The sequence below is a fragment of the Macrotis lagotis genome, chromosome 1, assembly GCF_037893015.1.
Source record: "Macrotis lagotis isolate mMagLag1 chromosome 1, bilby.v1.9.chrom.fasta, whole genome shotgun sequence".
In the NCBI taxonomy this organism is placed as follows: Eukaryota; Metazoa; Chordata; class Mammalia; order Peramelemorphia; family Peramelidae; genus Macrotis; species Macrotis lagotis.
Genome location: NC_133658.1, coordinates 887257222 through 887283491, shown reverse-complemented (window position 1 = coordinate 887283491; position 26270 = coordinate 887257222). Strand labels below are relative to the sequence as shown.

The window sequence follows — 26270 nt, the reverse complement described above, 5'->3', positions numbered from 1 at the left end:
GGTAGATCTTGAGAATACTGAATTATCATTTCTACAAAGTAGTTAAATGTAAGTTACTTAGAGTAGGAGGGGGCAGTTGCAGAGATGATGAATGATCCATGTAGAAGGTGGTGCTTGAGCTAGGTCTTGAAGGAAGTGGGGCTTCTTTGCAGCAGAGAAAAGGGATGGCGTGCCAGGCACCAGGGGACAGTCAATGCAAAGGCATGAAGATTGGAAATGGAATGTGTCTTTTGTGAAAAACAGAGAGATGTCCAGTTTGGGCTGGACAGAAGTGAAGCACAGAAAGATAGATTGGAGCCAGGCAGTGAAGGGCTTTAAAATCTAGACAGAAGAGTACATATTTTATCCTAGAGACAATAGAGAAGTAGCATTAGAAAGCACAATATATGGAAATTTACTCGTGGAACTCTTTATACCCTTGCAATAGAAGTTATGGGAAGGAAATGACTATGTCCCTTTTGACTCAATCCTCCTCCCTCTTTCTAGGAATCTTAAAATCACCTGTGAGACCCTAGGTAAAGGTCAACCTTCTCTAGTTTAGAGTTAGTTGTCTAAATCACTAAGTTGTAGGGTATTTATCCATCTGCCTTGGTAGAGATAACTGGTAATTCTCTATACCCTACAGGAAGGGGAACCAAATAGCTAAGGACTGTTTGGTTATTTTGGATATTTGGGTATCAACATCCTTCATGGGTCATACAAAATTATTAATTTAAATTGATTTAAAAATTTAAATTTAATAACTAGCCTGCTATATTCCATCAAACATCTAATTAATTCACCTCTAAAAAAGCTCCAATAGATTTATTGAATTTTGAGTCCCACCTGTGGTTGCCTAGGCAGTGCCAGATCAAATGATTTCCACAGACTGGACATTCCTGGCCCTTGCTCTCTACCAACAAAATTGCAGGGCTGGGCCAAATGAGTAAGAGCAACAACAAGAATTCATATTGCGCCCCACAGCCCTGTAAAGTATGCAACATAAATGTGATCAGCCTCATCCTTTTTGTGGATCATGGACCCTTTAGCAGTCTGCTGAAGTTCCTGGATCTCTTCTTAGAATCATGTTTTTAAATGATTATAGAGAACTTAAATATCAGTTGGACATTAACAGAAAAAAATGTAGCATTTTTCCATTCAGCTTCTGAAATCTATCAACTCACCCCTAGTTAAGAGCCTTTAGTTTAATATTTATTTATTTCTAAGCTATTGGAGTTAGATCACAAAGCTAGTAAGTATCAAATGTTTGAGGCCAGATTTAAACCCAGATCCTTTTGATACCAAGGTGGGTACTCTATCCACTGCACCACCTAGTGATCCCCTCATTTAAATATTTAACAAATATTTGTTGGAGTGAATTGAATCTAGTCTTTACTTTTAGAAAATGAATTTAGAAAGGTTTACAGACCAGAAAAGTGGTTAGATAGGGTACATGCCGCCATACCGCACATAAGTAAGCTGGGCCAGTTGGGCAGCAACTGGGGATGACCCTACTCTTCCGGTTTGAGAGCAGAACCATACCACCCAGATGTGACCCAGTGGCTGCCTGAAGGAAAATGCTATTCATCTCTCAGGCCTCTCCCCCCTTTTCCCTTTTGGAATCTAGTACCAAAGGAAGGGGTGCTGGGTATACAGTTCCTGGCCAGGTGATTTGATGCTTCCAGGTGTAAGAAGGACTGGGGTGGGGTGGTTCTCAACTGATTTATATTGATCTGATTACCTTTACCTGTCTAAACCTGCTGGTTGGTAAGTTGTTTGTTTTCACAGACTTGATTGATTCTTTAACAGTGGTAGAATTTTTTTAAAAAATTTATTTAGGGTAATGGGATTAAGAATGACTTGCCCAAAGTCACACAGCTAGGCAATTATTAAATGTCTGAGGTCATATTTGAACTCAGCTCCTCCTGACTCCAGGGCTCTATCCACTTCGTCACCTAGCTGCCCCAATAGAGATGGAATCTTGCATTAAAAGTCCCTTTTATTTTGGAGGTAGGGAGAGGAGGAGTAAGAACAGTTTCTAAAAATGACCAATCCTATCTTAATCCAAGCAAGTGCATACTGACCACTTAGAAAATGTTTAGTAAAAGTGACTGGAAACAACTGCCCCTTGCTGTTGAAATGGACCCTTTGTTGTGGCACTTGAACTTGTCTTTATAACCACACTTAAGTATCATGGAAGAGCAAAACAAAATCCATTAAGAGGTTCCCCTGTATTTGATCAGAGGAAGTTTTCATCAGGATAGCTTCATTTGTTGGTCTTTAGAGTATTGCCTTCCTGAGAAATGAATATTCCTTGTCTCCTTGAGAACAAATTGATTTCAAAAGGGAAGGAGAAAAATAGATCCTTTTTTCTTTCTTTTCCCCCCAAGACAAAATTTATCTCATAGGTAAAAAAAAAAAAAGGAATAATTGAACCAGGAGATAATTACCCCCACTGCATTGTCTAGAGAACTCCCACCAGAATGTGGCAAGCCTGGCTCATATTTCAGACTAATGATAAATGACAGGCAGACAGACCATCACATTGAGATGTTTAGTCCTTACTGCTAGAAGATGTCAGATTAATTTTTCTTCAGATTTACGTTAGATCATTAATAAACTAACGGTGTTGGGATATGATGAGTGAGGACCCACAGAAATGTCCTGCTTCCTAGTCTGCCTTCTGGGCTCTTTGCTGAGAATGGGGGAAGGGTATTTCCAAACTAGGGCCCCTTATGGATTTGGACGAGTGTCTTGAAGATGGGGAATTCTGTCAATAATGGGCATGGCAAAAGTGCAATCTTGGAGGTTCTTCCTTTATTCCAATGAATGTGTTGTTCAATTGGTTTTTTATTCCTTTGATCCCAGAGGGGAGATGCATTTGTTCCTCATTCACTCTTCTGGCCTTTTGGGCCTTTTATTTTTTTTCCCAGGAAAATGAAAACTAAATAGAAGAGGAAAAAGGTAGAGGAGACAGAGCTAGGGAATAGCAGGGTAAGGAAGGGAAATGAGATTTGGATTTTTATTTTGGTAAAACACTCTAAGGTACAATTTTCTCATCTACAAAAGGGTGCAAATAATACTAATAGTGGAGAACAGGCCACTTACTTTGTGGTTAAGTTACATAACCTCTTCATCCCTTAGTTTCTTCATCTGTGAAATGAGAGGATTGGACTTGATGGCCTCTGTGGTTCATATCTAGGCAGGGTCTGGAGTCAGGAACACGCATTTTCTGAGTTCAAATCTGACCTCAGACACTTTCTAATGGGCAAGCTACTTCACTCTGTTTGCCTCAGTTTCTTCATCTGTAAAATGAACTGGAGAAGGAAATGCCACCATCTGCCTAGAAAACCCCAAGTGAAGTCACAAAGAGTTGGACTTGACTAAAATGATGGAATAGCAGTGGCAAAAGGATTCAATCAGTTCCAAATCTATGATCCTGGAATTAAAAACCTAGACTTTGTGTTTTCAGTTGAGCTGGACCCAACAAAATATCTAAGGATTCCAAGAGGAAAGAGAGACTTTCCAGGAGAAGCAATGCCAGCTCCCTACCCCCATTAGTAAATTCCTTGTGGGGCTTCTACTTTGGGGTCAGGCCCAGGCCAACCATGCTTCATTTCCCTCCTGTCTACATTTCTGACACTCTGATCTTCAGCACCATGTCCCCTCTTGTGTACCCATCCACCACTTCTGTCATCTTTTATGTGTTGTCTTCTCCTGATGGAGCATAAGCTCTTTGAAACCAGCACTTTTTTGCTTTTTTCCTCAGTACCACAGACAGTTTCTGGCATGTTCTACATATATAATTGCTTACTATCTGTCATGCCAATGCAAGGGAGTTAGAATGTTGAATATGGGGCATAGTAGGCTTATGGTTCAAACTAGTAAAATGATTGAAGAGTTCTTAAAAATGTTTTCCTTTTAGTTAACATCCATTGGTTAGTCAATGGTTTTCTAACACTAATTTTACCTTTAAGACCAAGAAAAGTGATCTGGCATCTGCAATTTGTAATCACCAGTAAGTATAGTTTAGCTTCTACCTTTTAATACTGGAAGCTTAATTTGTAAAGAGGTGCAAATTTCCCAACCCTTCCATTCAATATATCAACATTTCAAGGAATCTTGTATAATTGTGACATTTATGGGAGACGCCTTGTTGGAGCTGAGGCATTAAAAAAAGCATTTTGCTCTAACAAAGCAAGACCATTTTTCCCCATGAGAGGTAGCACCCAGCACCTGTTAGGTGCCAGGTGAGCCTTTCATAATGGGCCCCTCCACTGCAAAGACTTTAATTTTTCTCTCAGAACTCAACTCCTCATGGCTTCTAGTTTCTTTCACAAAATTACAGAATTCTAGACTTAGAAGGGCCCTTAGAGATTAGATCAACCGATTCAAAAATACAGCATGAACATCACCTTGTTCAAAAGGCCTTTGCTGATTCCACCCTCTGGAATTTCTCCCCTCTACCCTTCTGTCTATCTGTCTCAGACTTTCTTTGTCTGTCTTTGTCTTTATCCCTGTTTTTTGTCTCTCTGTCTTTTATTTTTTTCTTTCTCCCTTCCCTCTCCCTTTCCCCTGTCTTTCTTTCCTTCATCTCCCTTTCTCTGTCTGTCTATGTCTCTCATATTTGAGCTTATTTCTATGTGTTGGGCCCGATACAAATGCCATGAGAACAGGTACTACTTCATTTTTGTCTCTGTATCTCCAGGGCTCAGCAGTGTTCCTTTCAAGTAGAGGTTTAATACATTTTTGTTGAATTGATTTGACTTGGTGAGCTCCAGGTGGGGGTGTATTGAAGAGAATGTGTCTACCTTAAAGTGAATTCATCTTGTCACATCAAGTAGTAATGTACCTTTTTGGAGGTGAAGGTGTGAAACCTCTTGAGGCTACCACTTTGGTATTCTGGTCACCATCAGGGATGACCAAAGAAGCAGACAATCTTCTCTCCCAATTCCCATTTCTGTGCTCCTGCAATTTGCCATTCCCTCATTCCTATATCCCACTAAATCAAAACTCCCATTCCCTAAAACTAAGTTGCTTCCAGCCAGCTGTCACAAGGAAAGTGATCAGATAAGCCAATTCACAGGAAAGTGTTAAGTGCAGATAATGGCAAAAGGTGTTATTTCCTCAGGGGTATTAGCATTTGAAGAGTCAGCTGCCTAGGAATGACATTAATTCCTGAACTGACATGAATCTTGAATGTTGAAATTTCTGACATATCAGCCATTGAGGGATCTATTTTTGGAGAAAGGAGACAACAAAATTCACCTCCAAGGACAGCCCCTACAGGTCATCACCTATTTCATCTACATGTTAAATTTCATAACCAGAGACTTCAAGAGTCATATTGACAAAAAAGCAAACTACCTTTTCTGCCAATGAAATAAGATGAAACCTAACATGAACTCTCCTTGTGTTTGTATAATGTGAAAAGTAATCAATCAAACAAAGCAGTCCTTGGAGCTTTTGGAACTAGAAAATAGAGACCAGATTATATGACTAGACAGAGGTAAAATGAGGCGGGGTCTCAGATGTGGATGAAATCATAGAATTTCAGAGCACTGTTCTCAGGGTCCTGGTTCAATGTATATTTAAGGAAGCATTGTTACACCTTAGGAGTGGTCATACAATCTCTGTTATAAGAGGAAACTTATGATATAGAGCTAAGAGGAACTTCAGAGGTCATCTAATCCATCCCCTAATTTTACAATTTAGAAACTTGAGCCCCACAGAGTGACTACAGGTATTACAAAAGTAAACCTAAAAGAGACTTTAGAGGCCCTTCTACCTTCTAGACTACTCTCTATTTACTTATGAAGAAACTGAAGCCCAAGATGATAAGGTGATTTGTTCCAGTACACACAGATAGGAAGCATTAGGAGTAGAATTGGAACCCATATCTTATGATCCCAATGCTTTTTACACTCGACCAAAAGGTCTCTTTTTAGAGTTGGAAGAAATCTCAAAGCTCATCCAGTCCAACTCATGCCTGAACAAGAATCTTCTCCCTAACATCCCCAGTAAATGCCATCTAGTTTTTGCTTGAAGACTTCCAACAAAGGGGAATGTCAAATCATCCCATTCCACTTTGATGCTGCTATGATTCCTAGAACCACAGAATCTGTGAGTTGGGAGGGCCTCCTAAACTATTGGGTCTAATCCCCATCCAGATGAGAATTTTTTTTTTACAATATAACTGAAAGATGATCCTCCAGCCTCTGTTTTAGGACCTTCCAAGGAGGGAGAATCTATGTAGTCTATGTTTGAACAGCTTTCCATGTTAGAAAAATTTCCCAACTATTAAGGGGAAAAAAAGTACTAAGTCTTCCAATTGTCACAAGGACTATTTTCTATTTTTCCTCATTTAAAAAAAAGACTGGGAATGGCTTTTATTCAGAAAAATGAAAACATTGTCATTATCCTGTTAATGAACCCACAGTCACTGTCTCCTAGGAGCTCCAGGCTTCTTGTTTTCTGAAAATATTTGTAGAGCAAATACATAAAACAGCAAGAGAGCCAGCAACATACTAAATGGCTTACAGATTATTGGGGTCTTTAGACTCACCAATCAATGCAGATTTTCCCCCTTAAAAATGCCTATTTTATGATGTTCAATTTCCCTATATTTTAATGAAACGAAGATGGGAGCTAGAATACCCAAGTTGGAGCTAATCAAATAATGCAAATTACTATTACCGTATTTGTCCTCCTTATTATTTCTAAGACTTCAGATATACAACAATTGGTTTTCCTATCTGTCAAATTGCAGTCCAGGCTGGGCTTTGTATCTTGCTCTTAAGTATGTATGGTAGGTCATAGTGGGGTGACTCTGGAAAGCAGGGAGTTCTTGGGGCCTGGTTTCAACTCTCTCTCCTCTATTGGATTCCCCCTCCCCTATAATCTCAAGGACCCAGTAAAAGTCAACATAGAAATGCCAGGGAGAGCATTTATAAACAAATCCTTTAGTGAAGGTTTGGGCTGGTAATTGTGCCTTCTCAAGGTTCATATCTGCTCTTCATCAGTTCAGCCTTGCTGTAGCCATCAATTTCTTTCTCTAAGCTTCGTTTGTGTGTGAGGGAGATAAGCTCTGGACACATACCTTTGCCAGATTCCCCACCCCCACCCCAATTTGCAATGAGGGAAAGAAATATAGGAACAATTTATATCACATTCAAATTACACCTCCATTTTTATAGAAATGTCTCCCAAATGACTGACTGACTCTTCCTCTGAGTGCTAAAACTATCTGGAGACTTTGTTAATTGTGACGATCTAATCGAATTTCTTTAACAAGCATTTACTAAACCTGACTATATGTCAGACACTGTTCTAGGTTCTGGGGACAAAAAACCCCAACCACCCAATCAACCAAACAACCATCCAACCAAATGAACAACCAACCCAACCAACCCAAAACATCCCAGCTCTTAACATGGGACAGTGGAAAAGAATTTTGGATTTGAGGATATAATTTCTAATCTGTTTTACTTGGTATTATAATGAGGATCAAATGAGTTTTTTTTCTTGTAAAATGCTTTTTAAAATGAATTATTATATAAATGTGAACTGGTGAATTTAAATGTCTTAATTCAAGGGAACCTAATTTAGAAGTCCGTTAATTTGATCATTACATTTTGGAGAGATTAGAAAGTCAACAAATAAGGAAAATAGTAAGAGATGAAAAGTTCCATAGTGGAAAAAACACTGACTCAGAAGTCAGAGAATCCACCTAAGGTCCCTTCTACAGGCAAATCTATGGCCTTGGTATAAAGGAGGTGCTCAGAGCACTTCCCTGATCTACTAGCCTGTGCATCTCCTCTGAAGCTGGGATGTGCTCTGGTGCCTTCCTGGAGGGTCACATTCCTTGTTGAGAGACTATGGCAACTCCTGCTTGGTTCCCCAGTACTGAGGATTGTGGTTCAGATGACTGGCCACAGAGTCAAGGGAAGCAGCTAGGGTTTGAAGAGGAAAGGAGAGGAATCAGCTCTACCTCTCTTCTTTGAGATCTTTGCTCTCAGTGACTTTTCTTCCCACAATTTTTCCCCTTGGACTTGGATGGTAGGAGGAAAAGAGGGGGATTACCAGCTCCTGCTCTCATAGTAATGGCTGTTCTGGTTCTGCAGGCAGAATGAAGCCTGACAGTGACCCTCAGGTTCCTAACCGCTACTTCTGTCCCCCCCTCTCCCCCCCCCACAGAAGAGTGAGAATCAATTTGAATTAGCGACAGACTGTTTCATTTTGCTGCTATAGAACATCTGCTTTGAAGTCTATGTTCTACCTGAGTGAGGGGTATCAAGCTCCATACTCTCCTCAAGACTCTGCAGACCTTAGATCCTCTATCAGGTTGTCTTCTTTGCCCTGAATCTCTGGATCTCTCCCAGTGGACCATATTACCAGGTCAAGTCTGCTGTCTTTCTCAATCCTCAGACTTGGAATCTTTTTATTGCAAACAGGTCACTCTAGGTTTCATGATCTTTACAAACTTAATGTTGGAGGGCCCTTTACAATCTGCAAATAAACTACTCAGGGTATGGATAAAAGTGTGTATTCATCAACTCTTGTCTTGGAGGATAATGAATTAAAAAAAAAGAAAAGCATTACTCTTCTAGATTTAGAACTGCGATCAGTTAAGGCATGGAGTCAACCATAAGAGAGTGAAGACTGGAAGCTGAGGTCTACTCTTTCTCTAATGACTTATTTTAATTCTTTGAGGTAAGTGACTAGAAAAGACACTTAGAAACTTGGAGGAACTGGCCACATTTGCTTAGAATCCTGGCCCTCTATTTTCTGTCATTAGGAGGAAGAGGTCAAGAAACCCTCTGGGGCCATAAATACTGGGAAATGGTGAATTTCCAACACAGGCCTTTCAGAGTCACTGGTCTTAGCTCAACTGGTGGGCGGGAGGTGCCAAGTTCTGAAGAGTGGAGTTCTGTATGGAGACTTTCCAACCATTTATAGGCCGTCCAAATATTGTTGATTTAATCAGGTCAACAGTTGGGGCATCCATCTTTCCTTTAAAGGGAAGCTGCGAGGTAACAAGACCTATGAATCCAAGGGAGCAACAACCAGTCAACTCTAACAGAGTTTATTATGGGGAGGCCAGGGCTCAGGGAAATGGATTCGCAAAAGAACACGCCCTGAGGAGGCTCATGAATCTCTGGAATAGGAGACTGGATATCGATTGTCCACAAGGAATTTTATGTGGTTGTAGAATTTCTGGAAATGATCAGTTAAGTGCTGGGGAATGTTGGTGTTCTGATGGCGGGGGGTGCTGTAAAACAGTCCTATTTGTAGGGACATTGATTTCCTTATGTTGGACCTGGTCATCATGGAGGGAGAGAAAGGACCTCTCCTTACTTTGTCTTCACCTAGTCCTTAATTCAACTTCATTTCATGCCATAAATCCCAATTTCATATTTACAGAAAAACCTCAAGAATGATATGGCCTCTCAGTCTTTGGCCATTATTCTCAAAATAATTGCCCTCTGTGGTGTGACTGTGAAAGAAAAAAAAAATTCTAAAAAACCACTTCAATTTACAGAACACATTTCATCCCCAAGTGGGGGAAGAATGAATGCCAGAGTCTATTTAGGATTCTCAATTATTCAGTGCCTGATTATCCTATTGATGGAGATTCCAGCCCCCTATAATTTTTTTCCTCTGCCTTCTCTTTTCAGCCTTTCCTCACTCCCCCTCCTACCATGTAAGGGCTTATTAGCCCTTCTGTGTCTGTCTCTACCTGTTTACTCCAGGAGAGATGTATTGGGACTCAAGTTCATTGCTTTTTTCTTTTGTTAGGGAAGGTTGGCAAGAGGTTATTTAGACTGAATAGTACTATGGCTCCAAGGAATCCAAAACAATCAGCATTTATTAAGTGCCTACTGTATGCCAGTAAATATGCTAGATGTTGGAGAGCAAAACAAAAACAAGTTCTTTCCATCAAAGAGATTATGTTCTGCTGAGATCAAAGGTATATCTATCTATCTATCTATCTATCTATCTATCTATCTATCTATCTATCCATACATGTATGTGTATATGCACATATATTATATATATTGCACACACATATACATATATATATATATATATATATTTACTGTCTCTATCCCCAGTATACACATATACTATATATAATCCCCATACTGTACACTATATTTGTGTGTGAATGGATGGATGTATAGATGAACGAATAGATAGATGATAGATAGACAGACAGATAGATTCAGTAGATGAAAGGTTGATAAGTTTGGGAAATAAAATTCAATTAAATTCAGAAAACATGTACTAAATGACTATTATGTGAAAGGTAGCATCCTAGGTACTGGGGATATAAAGGGGGAGAAAATTCAGCCCCTTCTCTCAAAGAGTTTATATTCTTAAATTTATTTTTTTAAAAATTAATATCCTTTGTTTTCCCATCTTTTTCATTTTCCATTATGTATTCCACCCAACATCCCTCCCATCCTCCCACCCTGCCTCACTGACTCATCCCTTAAAACAAGAATATAAAAGAGCAAAGAGGCATAAACTAAATAACTAATAAATAATTCAATAACAGCTAGGTAATAGAGTGGATGGCACCCTGAGTCTAGAGTCCGGAAGGCCTGACTTTACCTATATTTATTTTTGTTGTCAATTCCTAACTGTGTGATGCTGGCAAGTCACTTCACCTGTCTGCCTCAATTTCCTCAACTGGAAAATGAAGATAATAATAATAACACCTCCATCTCAAGACTATTGTGAGATTCAAAATATTTGTAAAAGTATATTGTGAACTTTAAATTCCTATATAAATACCAGCTTTTTTCTGAATGTTAATTTCATTGTCTGTGAAATTGGGGGTAATTCTAGGACCTTCCTCACAGGGCTTTGGTGAGGGACAAATGAAATAATATACATATTTTTTACAAACCTTAAGTCTTTATATAAATCCTAACCGTAGTGAAAAGTCACAGTTAATGTTAACAGCTTGTATTACACACCCATAGTCCCCCATTTCTGCAAAGAAGGAAGGGAAGTGCGTTCTTATATCTTGCCTTTGGGGTGATTAAAATGATAAAATAATCAGCACTATTAACACTTCTTTGTTCATCTCTATGTATTAGCCCAGAAGGGAAGCAATAGTATCTACTCAGTTTCTTTGGTTTTGCCTTTTATTAGGGTTGGCACGAGGTCTTTGGTATTTTTCTTTCAATTTATGTTGCTTTAATCATTGGGTGTATTTTTTTCTTGATTCTTCTTATTTCACTCTGCATCAATTCATATGAATCTTTCCGTGCCTCCCTGTGTTCTTCATAGGCATTGTCATTTCTATAATATTTCATTATTTTTATATATAACAATATATTTAGCTATTCCCAAGTTGATAAGCACCTACTTGGTTTTCAATTCTTTGCCACTATAAATGTTTTGGTATATCTAGGACCTTTTTTTTTTTTTTCTGTCCTTGAGCTCCTTGGGAGATACACCTAGCAGTGAGATCTCTGGATCAAAAAGTATGGTAGACATTTTGGTCATTTTCTTGGCATGTCATTTGGAGACAATTTACAGCAACAAAATAATATATATTCCAATTTTTCAATTGGAAGAGATACTAGGTATGATCTAATTTAATTCTTTTTCTTTACAAATGAGGAAATTGAGATTCAAGAATACATAAATTGCAAATGACAGATCTGGGATTCAAACCCAGGTCCTGAAATTCCAGAGCTTCCCCCCTCACACTTCCAGGGGAGTAAGCAGGCCTGGGGTTTAACAAACAATGTTTTGATAATACTGAGAGACTCAGAGCAAGACTCCACACCAGATCAAAGAAAATGGAGGATTTGCCTTCAAGGGATTTATCATGTAATAGGAGAGATCACTTTCCCAAACAAATAAATATAAATCAAGTGGAGAATGGTTATTGTACAAAGGAGGAATAGTATAAAGAAAAAAAAAAGTTTCCTCATTTAGAATAAGCCAAATTTCTACATCTCTGAAAGTGCCCCAGCAGAGACTTGTTAACACATTACATAGGTAGTCATTCAATAGACATTCATTAAATACCTCCTATGTGCCTGGCAAAAGGTGGTCCCTGCCCTCAAAGAGCTTATAATCTAATGGGTGGAGAGGAACAAATATGTACAAATAAGCTATATACAGGAAGAAAGAAAATGAGAGGAAAAGCATAAGAATTCAGAGAGATTGGGATAGGTTATCTATAGAAGATGGAATTTTAGTTGAGAATTAAAGTCAAGGAAACCAGTAGGTAGAGATAAGGAGGGGAATCTTTCTAGACTTAGAACAAAGTGCCAGATTTAGAGTCAGGAAACCCTGAGTTCAAATCCTATTTAAGATCCTTACTACCGCAAGACTTTGGAAAAGTGGCTTAATTTTTCTGAACTTTAGGTTCCTTGTCCGTGAAATTGGGGTAATTCTAGGACCTCTCTCACAGGACTTTGGTGAGGAACAAATGAAATGATACACATAATTTATTTTACAAACCTCAAATCTTTATGTAAATCTTAGCTGTAGTGAACAATCACAGTTAATGTTGACAGTTTTTCATCAAGAATACTGAAAATGGGATTCTTGGACTGGGAAAGAGGATGGACTAGCCATCAACTAGATCCTTTCTAACTATAAGATTCTATGATTCTATGAACCTGTTCTTCAGCCATTTTTCAGTTGGATCTTATTCTTTGTGACCCCATGTGGAGTTTTTCTTGGCAGAGATAGTAGTTTGTAATTTTCCTTCTCAGGTTCATTTTACAGGTGAGGAAACTGAGGCAAATAGGGTGAAGTGACTTGCCCAGGATCATCCAGCTAATAAGTATCTATGATTGGATTTGAACCAGGTCATCTTGACTCCAGGCCCCTGCTGCCCTTCTGTGAACCTGGTTGACTTAATTTAGAATTTGTTCCCAAGGTGATCCAGCAGAGACCAGGGCGAGGTTGAAAGAAGTCAGAAAAGGCTTTTTCAAGTTGAGGTGGAGTCTAGTGCGACATGGCTACCCACTACCTTTCCAGGTTCATTTTATGATAGCTCTTCACAAGCTTTAGCCAGCCTCCCCTTCTTGTTCTTCTTCATACTTGATCCAGCATCTCCTATCTCCATGTCTTTGTACAGGCTGACCCCCAAGGTTTGAAATACTTCCTTTTATCATTCCCAACCCTTACAATTCCAAGTTTCCTTCAGAATTCAGATTATGCTCCAACTTCTTTACAAAACATTTCCTAATCATCCAAACCTCTAGTACACTCGTCTGACCAAATTATCATATTTATTTTGTATGTAAGTTTCAGAGAAGGTACCAGTTTTGCATTGGTAGAAGAAATTTCCTATTTGGAGTTCTTTATATTAATCAAATCTCGAGTCTTGAAAAAAATAAACTATTATTTTATCAATTTTCTCTATAGAAGCACATGTTATCTTCCCATAGAATGCAAATTCATTGAACATAGGGACTGTTTCAGTTTTTTTAATCTGCAACTTGCTGCCTGTTTCCTATATAGTCTATGAGTTAAAAAAATGTTTTAAGATTTTTAAATACAGAAAAATGTTTTAAAAATATGTAAAAATTCTTTTTTAGCTCTCATGTAAAAATAGGCACATGTAGACTAGTTTTTTTCACTGCTGACATTGCTGGACAGATTGACAAGAGAAAAGACAGATTGATAGACCACTAGACAGATAGATTGTGTGTATATATACAAACACACACCCACACACACACTCATATAGAGATGATAGAGAATAGACAGATAGTTGATAGAAATAGGTAGGTAGGTAGGTAGGTAGATAGATAGATAGATAGATAGATAGATAGATAGATGGTATAGCTAGGTATAATCTAAGTCTATAAATTATAAAAAGGATCCCATCTGGGTTAGATATAATATCTAGAGATAGATAAATGATAGAAAAAGGTGAGAGGGAGGGAGGGAGGGAGGGAGGGAGAGAGAGAGAGAGAGAGAGAGAGAGAGAGAGAGAGAGAGAGAGAGAGAATGAATCAGTCTAAGGCTTTAGCTCCGATGTACTGTCTCAAGTCAAGGAGTATTAGCTCCTTGAGGGGAAGGATTGCTTTTGTCTTTTTTTTGTGTTGACAATACAGGCAGAGGGCTTGGTACATAGTAGGACCTTGTTGACTTAATGACAACAAATTGTTCACTTATGGATTTTTTTTTGTTTTGCTTTTTTGTTTTTTGCAAGGCAATGGAGTTAAGTGACTCACCCAAGTAAGATCATACAGCTAGGTAATTATTAAGTATCTGAGGCTGGATTTGAACTCAGGTCCTCCTGACTCCTGGGCCAGTACTCTATTCACTGTGTCACCTAGCTTCCCTGACTTATTGATTTGAATGCCAGTCATTATGTTGATTTCTTACTACTATTATCCTCTGACCCTATCATCAGGGCTGTCCTATTTGGGATGGCCAAGTTTGTCTGGAAGAATATCCTCTATTCATCTGTGCTTTAGGCATCAAAGACCCAGGAGTCCCAGGAAAGCAGAACATCTGTCTGCCTTCTCTGCCTCTTTTGCCTGGCTTAATATAAGGTACTTAATACAAGACTAGTCCTCTGTAACTTCTGTTTCCAGTTTCCACTTTTATTTTCTCATTTTGTAAAGATGAATCCATTTTCTTTCAGGTTGTGATGAAGCATTAAATGTCTGCACACAACCATCTCTCTATAGGTCAACCTTTTATTTTTCTTTAGGCAGCAACTCCCCATTTATTCTCCCCCTCCTTGTTTCAACTTTGGAAGATATTATTGGCAGTGAAAGCCATTTTCTCTCCCTTTACCTTTCAGTGGTGTTTGGATTGTCCTATGAGGCAGATGAGTTTGTTTTGCATTATCTTGCACCACCAAGCTGAGGGAAGGAGCTTCCTCTGACATACAGAGAGATAGAGAATAGAGAAGTTCTAATAAAATCAGAGAGTCAGATTAAATATTATTAGATCACTCATTACTGCCATTTAAGCCACTTAAAATGATGATTACCTTTATTACAGCTGCCTAAGCTTCACTTCTAAGTTCCCCCTAGGGTTGTGTCCTGCCAAAGTATTGGGTGACAGGGTCATTCTTAGAATGGCAGAAAATAGGTTACCAAAGGGAAAGTATTTTCTAATCAGACATGTAGTTTATAATTCCAGAAATTCTTCACCATGTTACTTTATATCTATGATGAGATCATGTCATTTAATGATATCAAGAGGCTTGTCTAAAGGACTGTTCCTTCAATGATTTATTTACTCTATTTTGGAGGCTTCAACCTGAAACATCTTTGCAAAGGTACCATTGTTTTTCTGTGATGTCATCCAATGAATAATCATTAAATATGATCATATCCAAAGATCTGAAATTGGGTATCTCTTAAAGCATAATGCAGAGGTGCATGGTGGGTATGAGCAGCCCCAACACCAATGAAAAGCTCTCTAGTGTCCAGTGAGGAACTCTCATAAGTAATGTAAAGAAGGTCATCAAGGAAATAAATGTATGTCCAGGAGACAAATGGGCCAGGAATCCAGTAAGAGAGATGGATAGATTAACATCATTCCAAAGTTTTCTATATGATAACAAGAGATTTTTGAGAATGTTGGAGGCACTGTCTATGGTGTGTTTCTGGGAGGGCATGAATGAGTCACAAAGGGCTCTCAGGAGACACCTGCTTTGATGAAATTTTGTTGTTATCAAATTGTTTTTCAGTCATGCCTGACTCTTTGTGATCACCTTTGGGGTTTTCCTGGCAAATATACTAGAGTACTTTACCATTTCCTTCTCCAGCTCAATTTACAGAAGAAGAAACCGAGGCAAACAAGGTTAAGTGACTTGCCCAGGGTCACACAGCTGATAAATGTCTGAGGCTGGATTTAAACTCAGGTCTTTATGACTCCAGGTCTAGCATTCTATTTACTGTGATGCCTACTTGAATTATAATATTAGAGTTTAATCAGTTAACCCACTATAGCATTATGTTAGGCACTTTGTTAAGCATTGGATGATACAAAGATAAATGCTAAGTTCCTCAAGGAGCCAAAAGAGGAGATGTTTCTTTCTCTCTCTCTCTCTCTCTCTCTCTCTCTCTCTCTCTCTCTCTCTCTCTCTCTCTCTCTCTCTCTCTCTCTCCTTCTCTGTCTCTATCTTTCCTTTCTCTTGATATAGATTATAGATATATGCATGTTTATTTATAGAATATGTGGAGAGAGAGAGAATTGATAGGACCTACCACCTTTAATCCAAATGAAAGCTTTGGTGATCTTTTTAGCTGCTAGTCCCCCCCCCCAATTCTTTTGCACCAATTTGTATTTATTTATATTTAGTCTGTATATACATATGTATATGTTTTTTGTCTTCTCATTTCATCCTTTGTCTTTGTATCTCTAATGCCAGCATCATGTCTATTATATCATAGCTGTAATAGTAAATGCTTACTATAACTTTGATAATTGATTGATGGGGTTTCAGAAGAGAGAAGCATAAATCTTATCTTATTTCTTAAGAACCAGTATACAAATAGAGTGACTCTTCTTTCTAGTAAATTATTTTTTTCAGAGTGGTATCATAATAATTAGTCTTTGGTCCAATCTAGGATATCTGCATTATCAGCTCTGCTCTCTTCAGACCATCATATCTTTGGGGATTTCTAATTGGAAACTTGTAGGCAGTGCAGCAGCATTCTATTCTACACAGGCCTCTATTTTCTTTATGTCTAAATGGAATGAGTTTTAGGCATTGGACTTCCCAATGAATAAGGTGGGTTGAGAGACTCTTTTGTCATAATAAATATCAGTTTGTGTTTTATAGGTTGAGTGGGAGCCACAGCAAAGTATGAGGAGGGGAAAAGGTAGGCATTCTGTACATCCCATCCCCAGATTGCAAGCCTCCAAGGCCTAGGAGAACAAGCATGATTTTAAAAAATATCAGCCTCCTTGAAGCAAAAGATGAGTGATGTCAGATGACAGAGTTGTGACAGGTGTTCACGGTTGGGTCCCGATTGTTTTTGTCTGTACTCGACTTAGGGGAGGGAGTGCACAAAAGGAGGTGCCATCCTGCAGTGACACAAGCCAATTGCAGGTTGATCAGAGAACAATGAAGTGTTGGGAGTCACTGTAGAGAGACTGTCATTCCCAATGGAATCACTGTTTAGTCTTCTTAATACTGCTGGTTGACACTATTGAGGGGGGAGGGAGCTGCGATTAGCTGCCATCGCACTGGCATATTTTTTCTGTACTGAAAATGGAAGATTAATAAAAGGAAGCACTTATTTTCTTTCTTCTGGGATGGCCCATCTTTAAGAGATGATAGTTAAGAAAAAAAAGAAAAAGACTGAGTTTCCTTGCTCTGAGTTCTTCTGAGGGTTAGCTGCCTCCCTCTCCCATCTTCAGGGTTGCTTAGAAACCAGAGACAACATGATGCAATGGTACTCATGGTACCAAAGTCCAAATATCGACTCTGTCATGTGATCTTGATTTCCCTGGTCCATGTCTTCTACCAATCTAAGTTACAAGTTAATTCTGTTCTCTTGTCAATGGCCATTCCCTACAAAGTAGAAATTTCCCATCAGTTTCTCTCAATGGTCTCAGTGCCTTTCCAGCTCATAAGGTCACCTTTAAACTGGAACATATCCATCTTGAGAATGATATTTTGCCACTTATTGTGAAAAGGAAACACAAATTAGAAAAAAAAAAACATCCAGGGACCTAATATCAGGTTCACCTAGACAAGTCATGAGTTGTAGCTGTCATGTGCTCATGGCCACTTGGTGGTCACAATGAGAGATAGGGTGAGTTATTTTTCCTCCCCCTGCTCCCAGAATGTCACCTGGAGGGTTGAAGGAAGAAAAAGAGGGATATTTCTTTCCTTTTAAATAAATGAAACACCCAGATCCTTGTGCTGCATTCAGAAAGCCAGAGGAGGACCTAAAGATCATCTGGGGCTTGCCATTTCATATCAAAGCGCAGTCATCCACACATGGTTGGCTAGAAGCCACAAGGTTAATTTTTCACATTCCCTGTTCCAGACTTGAATTACTGTGTTTACTTTTCAGGCACCATGTTTTAGGCAGGCAGTAAATACACCAGCAATCATATATTAAACACCTACTGTATGCTAGACATTTACCCTAATACCACGGTATAAATACAGATATATGTTGTCCTAGTTGGTTCACAACTGGAGTCTTGAGTTAGATTCTGAGGGGCGCTGTTTAAGAAGGATATTACCAGGTTAGAGAATTTCCAGAGGAGGGCAGGCAGGTTGGCGATGGACCTCAAGGTCATGAGTGTCCATGGAAAGAACTGAGGGTTTTTAACTGGCTGAAGAAAAAGGGCTGGGGATGGGAGACATTGATAGCTGTCTTTGGGTGGTTGAAGCCTTATTCTTCTTGGATTTAAGGGGCAGAACCAGGGGCAATGGGTAGATCTTGAGAAGAATCTTATTTCGGCTTCAGGAAAACATTGGCAAAATGTCATTACCATTGGATCTATCCCAAAGCAAAAAATAAAAAAGGTACAGTGGTTTTGAACCTTCACTGATAATCCACTGTACTACCTAGCTGGCTATGGTAACTTAGAGAGTCACTTGAGGTCCCTTGTAGCTCTGAAAGGATATAATTCTATAATCTAGTTACATGCAGACAGAGTGAGATCATGAAAGGTAAATGGAAATCAGCGGCCCAGGTCATATGCTTTTTCTTTTCTGATCCTCTCTCCATTCCTGCCCCTCAACTCCACTCCCCCCCAATTCTTTTTTTTACTGAGTCCTCAGTTCAGCTGTCACCTGCTAAAACCTGACTGTGGAAATTGTTGATCTCGGCTTCTGTCCCTCATCTGGCCTGGTATTTTATTCCCCTCCATTCTCGCTATTTCAGAGCCAAATTACTGTGACTAATGTTGAACTGTAAATTTTTGTAACCATCTACAATAGTGCTGTCTGTGGGTGATGCATGGTCTCTTTTTAGTAAATTCGGGGCTTATTTTTTTGTTTAAAATTGAAAAAAAAAGATCCTAGAACTAAAGTCTTGCTCCTGACCAGGGCCACCAGAAAAATGATTTTCTTGAAATATAGGATTGTAGGTCCAGACTCTAATGATGGTCCTGTACAGTTATATTTACCCCCAGATATAGCAGGATTCAGGCACTTTAACTTGCTGGGAAGAAGGGCAGGAATTGCTGTTTCTTATCTTGTGGTAATCTAAATGCATACAATGAATCAGGGGGTATTTGTGCCAGGCGACTACCTTTCCTGTTGGCCTTCCCTTAACACCGTCATCTAGCTTCAGTGTTCAATTTATTTATTTCCTAATACGAGTTGATGGATTAAAAGATGTGTAGAAAATCCTTCTCCCGGAGATAAGATATTACAGGCTGCCAAAAATATCCCTGGCCTCTTTCTCTTTCTTTCTCTGTTTTGCTTACTTTTCAGCCCATAGCTCAGACCCAGGCTCATATATCTTGATTAGACGGTGGGTATTACTAAGAGGATGTTTCTTAAGCCCATCATTGACACATTTAATTCATTAGGTACCAAATCCGCAAGCAAATTTTTTTTTTTTGCCAGTCATAAAACATGGTTAATCCAGGGAGCTACAATAAAAGGTGAAAAATTATGTTCCAGCAAATGTAGAATATTGCTTTTCTGTAGAGACTTTTACTGGGCTACAATATCTTTCTTCGTAAATTTTCTCCCCTCCCCTGCCAGCATCTCATGCTAACTTAACTGTTTGTTGTTTTCAGACCACAGAATGGCTCCATGATCCTTTACAACAGGAAGAAGGTGAAATATAGGAAAGATGGATATTGCTGGAAAAAGAGGAAAGATGGGAAAACCACCAGAGAGGACCACATGAAACTGAAAGTCCAGGGGGTGGAGGTAAGGACCCCTCCAGCTTCCTTTATTCTGCAAATGGTGTTTCCTTGCTTGAAATCGATAAAGAAATTTATTTGAAAGAACTCTGTGTCAGTCACTTCTGGTGAAAAAATTCTGGGTTTGTTGTGTTCCCAGGTTTTGTTTCTTTTTTTCCCCTTTCCTTGAATTCTCTGTCAACATTTTGGTGAAACTTGATTTTATGAAACCACTCTCGTTCCCAGAGAATCACCGGTATCTGGTTGGGGATTTTCAAGGTTATGGTAGAATTATTTGTTGAATTTATCATACACTAGCCTTTTTACATTTACACTTTTAAGATGTCATAGAAGAGATGATGTGCTAGCAACCCTGCCTTTTTTTAAGAGAACCAATACTGGGCAGTTAAGTCTCCCAAGGATAGACTTGTTTCACCAACTTAATAAGCAAACATCTTGTCTTTAAGAGGATTGGTTAGTCTTGAGAACACTTATGGTGTATAGATAATGAGGCAATGTTAGTATTATGTATACATGGCTGACTTTAACGTTGGGAAGGTCTGTGTTCAAATTCTATTTGATACACATAGATTGTGGACCTTGGGCAAATCTTATAATCTGACAAGGTGACATCTGTAATTTAAATAATTAAATAAGTAATTTATCAATCAGTGCTAGCTAATTGTCTTAGAAGTCTATAATTGCAGACAAGTAGCCAATCTATATTGGTAAAGGGAGAATCTGTATAGAAAGTTCCCTACTCTTTCTCAGTCTTTCCCTATTACAACATGGCTAAGTGTACATGGTAAATGGTATACCTGGTACCTGGAACTTTTTTGGTAGATTCACTTTTGATCTTGTGTGAAGTGTGACCTCCTATAGTGAAGAGTGACTTGACCCCAACATCCTAGCATTTTTGAGATTCTCCTTGCTCCAGACTTCAGGAGGGATACCCCCTCTTCCACTCTTCCCTGTTGGGTAGAGGAGGGCAGATGTTAAAGCAGGTCTGACCAGCAGGCTGATCCTTTTGACTCCTAGCCTATTCCTGTCTAGAGAGTGCACCCATATACCTTCCTCCATTGGCTTGGTGAATAAAGGACCTCACTCCATGGAATACAAATAACAGAAAGGATTCTAGACCAGAAACTTGTTAGAAATGTGAACTAATCCCCTGGGATATAGTCATTCATTTAAAAGCATATATTCAGGACCTGGGGATAGACATCCCCTGGTTATTTAATGAGCATTTATTAAGCTTCTGTTAACTGCCCAGACATTATTTAAAAGCAAAAATGAAACCTGCCCCCAAGCAGCTTACAATCCGTGATCTTGAATGGCTTCTTACTCCCTTTGAGAGATAGAGGGGTGGGCTACAATCCTTTTCCTCCCTTGGCATCCCTGGGTGGCAGGATTGATAGTCTTGGCCTCTAAGCCCACTTAAGTCCAATGGATTGTCCTCATCTGCTGCGGCTTTCCCACGATGCACTCTGTCATGACGGCTCCTTTAACATTCATCATGAGGCTTTATGGTTGTTAAAAATAGCTTCCAATGACTCTTATTAGATCACCCCCTAGAGAGGAGGAACTTTTGTTTTATGAGCTTCTTTTTTTTTTTTTTTACACCTAATAACAATCTTTATGATGATGAACAAAGAAAAGGAGAAATTCCTGCTTCTCTTCTTTCTCCTCTGCTCTGCATTTGCACAGCATGGTCTAATTGACTGCATGGGACATTAAAATGCAGATTACTCCACGATACAGTGTTTCAGAGTCCACCTCCAGAACGGTGGCCAATGATTGTGCCGCAAGCTCAGGAGAGAGAACGGAGGGCACTGACCACCATTGTTACAGTAAGTGTAGGGGGAGCGGGGCTCTGTTTTTTCCCAAGGCACCCCTTTTTACAGTCAGCTTGAGTTGATCCTGCCAGAAATGTAGGAGGATGCAGTTAAACAATGGAATAATATATCCAGATGTGCCACTCTGGGCAGATCCTCCGGGGCAGGCCAGGGCCCGGTTAGGTAATAGAGGACAGTCTAGGCATGGTTCAGGCAGTGAGGAAGAAGGTGACTAGTCCCATGGGGAATGGAGTCTTGCCTTCCCCAGAATAGTATCAGGCTTTGGAAAACACAATAAAACGAACCAGCAAGCAGCCCCTGGCTTCCTAGGTCTGGAGGTACTGGACATATTTCACCTTTAGTAATACGTAAATCAGGTTTTGGGGGAATTGTAAGGAATAACACAGTGGAATTTTTCTTCTTCAGCATTTCTAAGTCTAGGAAGGGGAAAAAAGTCCCAGAATTCATTTTCTTCCCCTATGTAATAAATTAGAATTGTCACTGAATGGAATCCGAGTGACTTATGGTTATTTTTAGGCAGTATTTATGTTTGGGGTTATTTGTAGCTCCCACACTCACAGACTAATGTGTAGACACATGGAGTACCAGCAGTCTGGTGCCTGCAGAACATGTGGGAGGGAGAAATGTGCGAGATCCAGAATGATTCCCATGGATATCCATGTAGTGCATGGCTGCATGGTGGGTATGATATGGACAGGGGATGACATGAGAAAGCCAGCCAGACCAAGGGGACTGAATTAAAGGTGCTGGAGGAGGGGTTGTATTTCCTTTGAAGTGGGATGGGAGGAGGAGAGACAGCCAAGTCATAGATGCTGACTATGGCATTCCAGATATTTTGGAGCTGGAATGGACCTTAGAGAAGGAAAGTGAGACTCAGAGAGAGAAGTTTAGTGATTTGCCCAAGATCACACATTTATAAAGAAATAGCAATGCTTGGATTCAGACTCAGCTCCTTGAATTCCAAATCTAACTCTCTTACCATTGTAGCAGTGGAAACAGAATTAGCAAAAACCATAGGGCATGGCTCCTGGGCTCAGCTCTGAATCCCCTAATCTGGCAATTTGGTTACCCCTGCTTCCCTCTAATGAAAGTGTGATAGAGTAGAACTGGGAGTTCACAACTGTATTCTAGTCCATTTCTATTACAATTAGAACTGTTCCAAACTGTAATGGGCTTGCAAAAGAGGTAGGACACCACTTATCATTGAAGGTCTACAATTGGACTTTAGGTCACCTGTAGATGAGTGAACTCATTTTCTTCCTTTGTAAAACAACTGGGTTTGATTCAAGGATGTCTAAGGTCCCTTTCAGCTCTGATTGGGACTATTGAGGGACTATTGAGGATTATTTAGATCTGAAAGAGATCTTAGAGCTTACCCATGCCAACTCCAATCTTTTCATAGAGGAGGAAATAGAGTAGTCACAGAATTTTCACTTGGCAATGACCCCAAAGTCTGCCTAGTTCTGCCTATTCCCTTGCAACCCCTAGGTTGCAATCTTGGCTTCCTCTTTAAACCCTCATAGGCACCCAATCTGTTATCAAGTCCTCCCTTCCCAATTTCCCTAGTATACATTGCCTTTTTCTCCATTAAGCCATCACAGCCATGTAGACCCTTATCCCTTCTCATGGATACCATTACAATAAATTCCTAGACAGTTTCCCCTACTGCTCTTTCGCCCCTCCAATCCATCCTTCCTTCAACTGCCAAAGTGATTTTCCTAAAGTCATTTGATTCAATATACTCTAATGCCTCCCTCTCCTTTTGATCCTTCTGGATCAAATAGAAACATCTTCCATCATGTCAACCCTTTGCAATCTGTCTTTTTCCCACCATTCTAGGTTTTTTTTTACATTTACCCTCTAAATACTCTGCACTCTGGCAGCATTGAGCTACTTATTGCTTCCCACAGATGACGTTCCATCTCCCAACTTAATTTCTTTTCACTGGCTGTCCATCATACCCTAAAATACTCTCCCTCCTGTCTTCCATGGCAAAGCCCACCTTCTCCAAGAAGTTTTTCCTGTGTCTTCCTGTCTTCTCTAGTGTTAGTGCCTTCCCTCCCATATGGGATGACTTTCCTTTTATATTATGTAAATTTGGAATGAACATGGTTATTTTTACATTGTCTCACTTAATAGATAGTGGTCTCCTCAAGGGTGGGGATTGCTTTTTGCCTTTCTTGGCATCTCCAGTGCCAGCACAATGCTTAGTACACAGTTGGTGCTTAAGAAAGGCATGTTGATTGAATGACTGAACTTCTCCAAAGAGATCACATACCACAAATGTCCAGCCTCTGCTTCAAAGAGGGGGAGATCTCTACTACCCCAAGGAAGCCATTTCTCTTTTTGACATCTCTGGTTATGAGAAGTGAGATCTTATCTATAAAGTGCTTTGTCTCAATATAAGCTATTAGCAATCAATATTAACTATTGTTCAGATTGTTGTTCTTTCTAGAAAGCCTGCCTCTTTGTAATTTTCTTTCATGACTCTTGGTTCTGTCCTCTAGGGCCAAATATAATGGAGCCCTTTCCCATCAAAGAGTTTTCTAGATATATTTGAAAATGACTCTCAAGTTTCTAGTGACTCTTCCAGCTCCTTCAAACTATTTACATAGAAGGTGGATGGACTTATGTTCCTCCTCTCTCCTAGTTGCCCTCTCTTATTAATATCCTAAAATTGAGGTTTCAAGAATTGGACCACATATTTTCCAAATGTGGACTGAGGGCAAAATGGAGAGGACCTATATTTATACATGAATGTTATGTCTTTCTTAACATCATTCACAACAGTATTAGCTTTTCTAGACTGTCACATTATATCACATCCTATAGGGCAGCTCGGTGGTATAATGGACAAAACACTGGGCCTGGAGTCAGGAAGATCTGAGTTCAAATTATTAGCTGCGTGACTCTGGGCAAGACACTTAATCATGTCTACTTCAGTTTTCTGATCTGTGAACAGAGCTGGAGAAGGAAATGGCAACTCACTCCAGTATCTCTGCCAAGAAAATCCAAAATGGGTTCACAGAGAGTTAGACATCATTGAAAATGACTTAAGAATAATCACAACTCACACTGAATTTAAGGTCCACCAAAATCTTGTATCTTTTTCAGACAAATTACTAAATTACTATGACTTCCCTATCCTGTATTTGTGAAGTTGACCTTTTTGACCTTAAATGAAAGACTTTATAGTTACACTCATTGAATTTTACCTTATGAAACTGCTCTCTTCAAAATTATTAATGATCTCTTAATTTCCTAATTAAATGCATTTTCTCAGTCTTCACCCTTCTTGATCTCTCTGTATCTTTTGACACTTAATTTCTTTGTCCTCTCCAGGTTTTTGAAGCAATGCTTTATTCTGTCCTTCTCCTGCCAGTCTGATCGTTCCTTCTTAGTTCTTTTTGCTGTATCTTTAGGCAGGTTATGCCTGCTAACCATGGTTATCCCCTAAGACATTGTTGTAGACCCTCTCATATATTTTGTTTTATAATCTTATCAGCTCCCATGGCTTCAGCCATCATCTCTGTGAAAATGATTATCAGATCTATTTAACTTCTGACCTCCAATCTTGTATCTCCAATTGCCAGACATCTTAAACTGGATATGGGGTAGATGTCTAAGCTCAGTATATCCAAAACAGAATTTATCTTCCTTCCTCAGCCCCCAAACCTTTTCCTTCTTATAAACTTCATTACAGTCAAGGCAACACTTAAATGACATGTTCAGCTCCTCTCAACCCTCTTATCCAATTTGTTTCCAAGTCTCATTCTACCTTCACAATATCTCTTTTATAAATTCCCTTCTTTCCTTTGACACTGCCCCCACTCTTATACAGGTCCTCATCATCTCAAGCCAAAAGTTTGCTGTTTGGTTTCCTTGTCTCATCCATCCCAACCCATCCTTTGCTCAACTTTCAAATTGATCTTTCTAAAGTATAGGACTAATTTTTACCTCCAGGATCAAACACAACACCCTCCTGTGTGACTTTTAAAGGCCTTCATAACCTGACCCCTCCTACAGTTCCAGTCTTCTTATCCTAACACCCCTCCATATACTTTAAAATATAGAAGCATCACCCTGTTTTATGTTCCTTGGAAAAGAAAACTCATCTCTTTCATCTCCAAACTCTAGGACTTTTCCCTTCTGTTGCATTGCCTCCTGCCTAGAAATTTCTCTCTTCATTTCCATCTTTTGTATTCCTTCAAGTCCCAAACAACATCCCACCTTTATGAAAGTAGCCTTTTCAATTCCTTTTAATTTTAATGCCTTCCCTCTGAAATGATCTCCAATTTATTCTGTACATATCATATTTATACACATTATATTTATATACAATATATTTACATAGTTTGCCTGTTGTTTCCTCTATTAGGCTATGGGCTCCTCGGTAATAGGAATTTTTTTTATAAATTATTATTCTTTCCTTTGTATTCTAATACCTAGAATAATTTGGTACATAGTAGGTACCTAAAATGCGTATTGATGGATGGTCAGCATTTCTTGCTCATTCAGGGAATTGTAGATTTGCATTTATTAAACAAGCAACTTATTAAGGGCAAATCACTGGGCATGAGATAAAATTTAGATAAGGCAGAGAGG

The 26270-nt window shown here is 39.2% G+C and overlaps 1 protein-coding gene across 4 annotated transcripts in view; it reads left to right on the top strand.

The window, feature by feature from the left end:
* Positions 1-26270, top strand: part of LOC141509213 (calmodulin-binding transcription activator 1-like) — an 849778-nt gene that overhangs the window by 522279 nt on the left and 301229 nt on the right. For all 4 annotated transcript variants that reach the window (XM_074218572.1, XM_074218574.1, XM_074218573.1 and 1 more), the window contains one exon: positions 19702-19837. In XM_074218572.1, coding sequence (XP_074074673.1) covers positions 19702-19837 — 136 coding nt within the window. The remainder of the gene's footprint in view (positions 1-19701; positions 19838-26270) is intronic.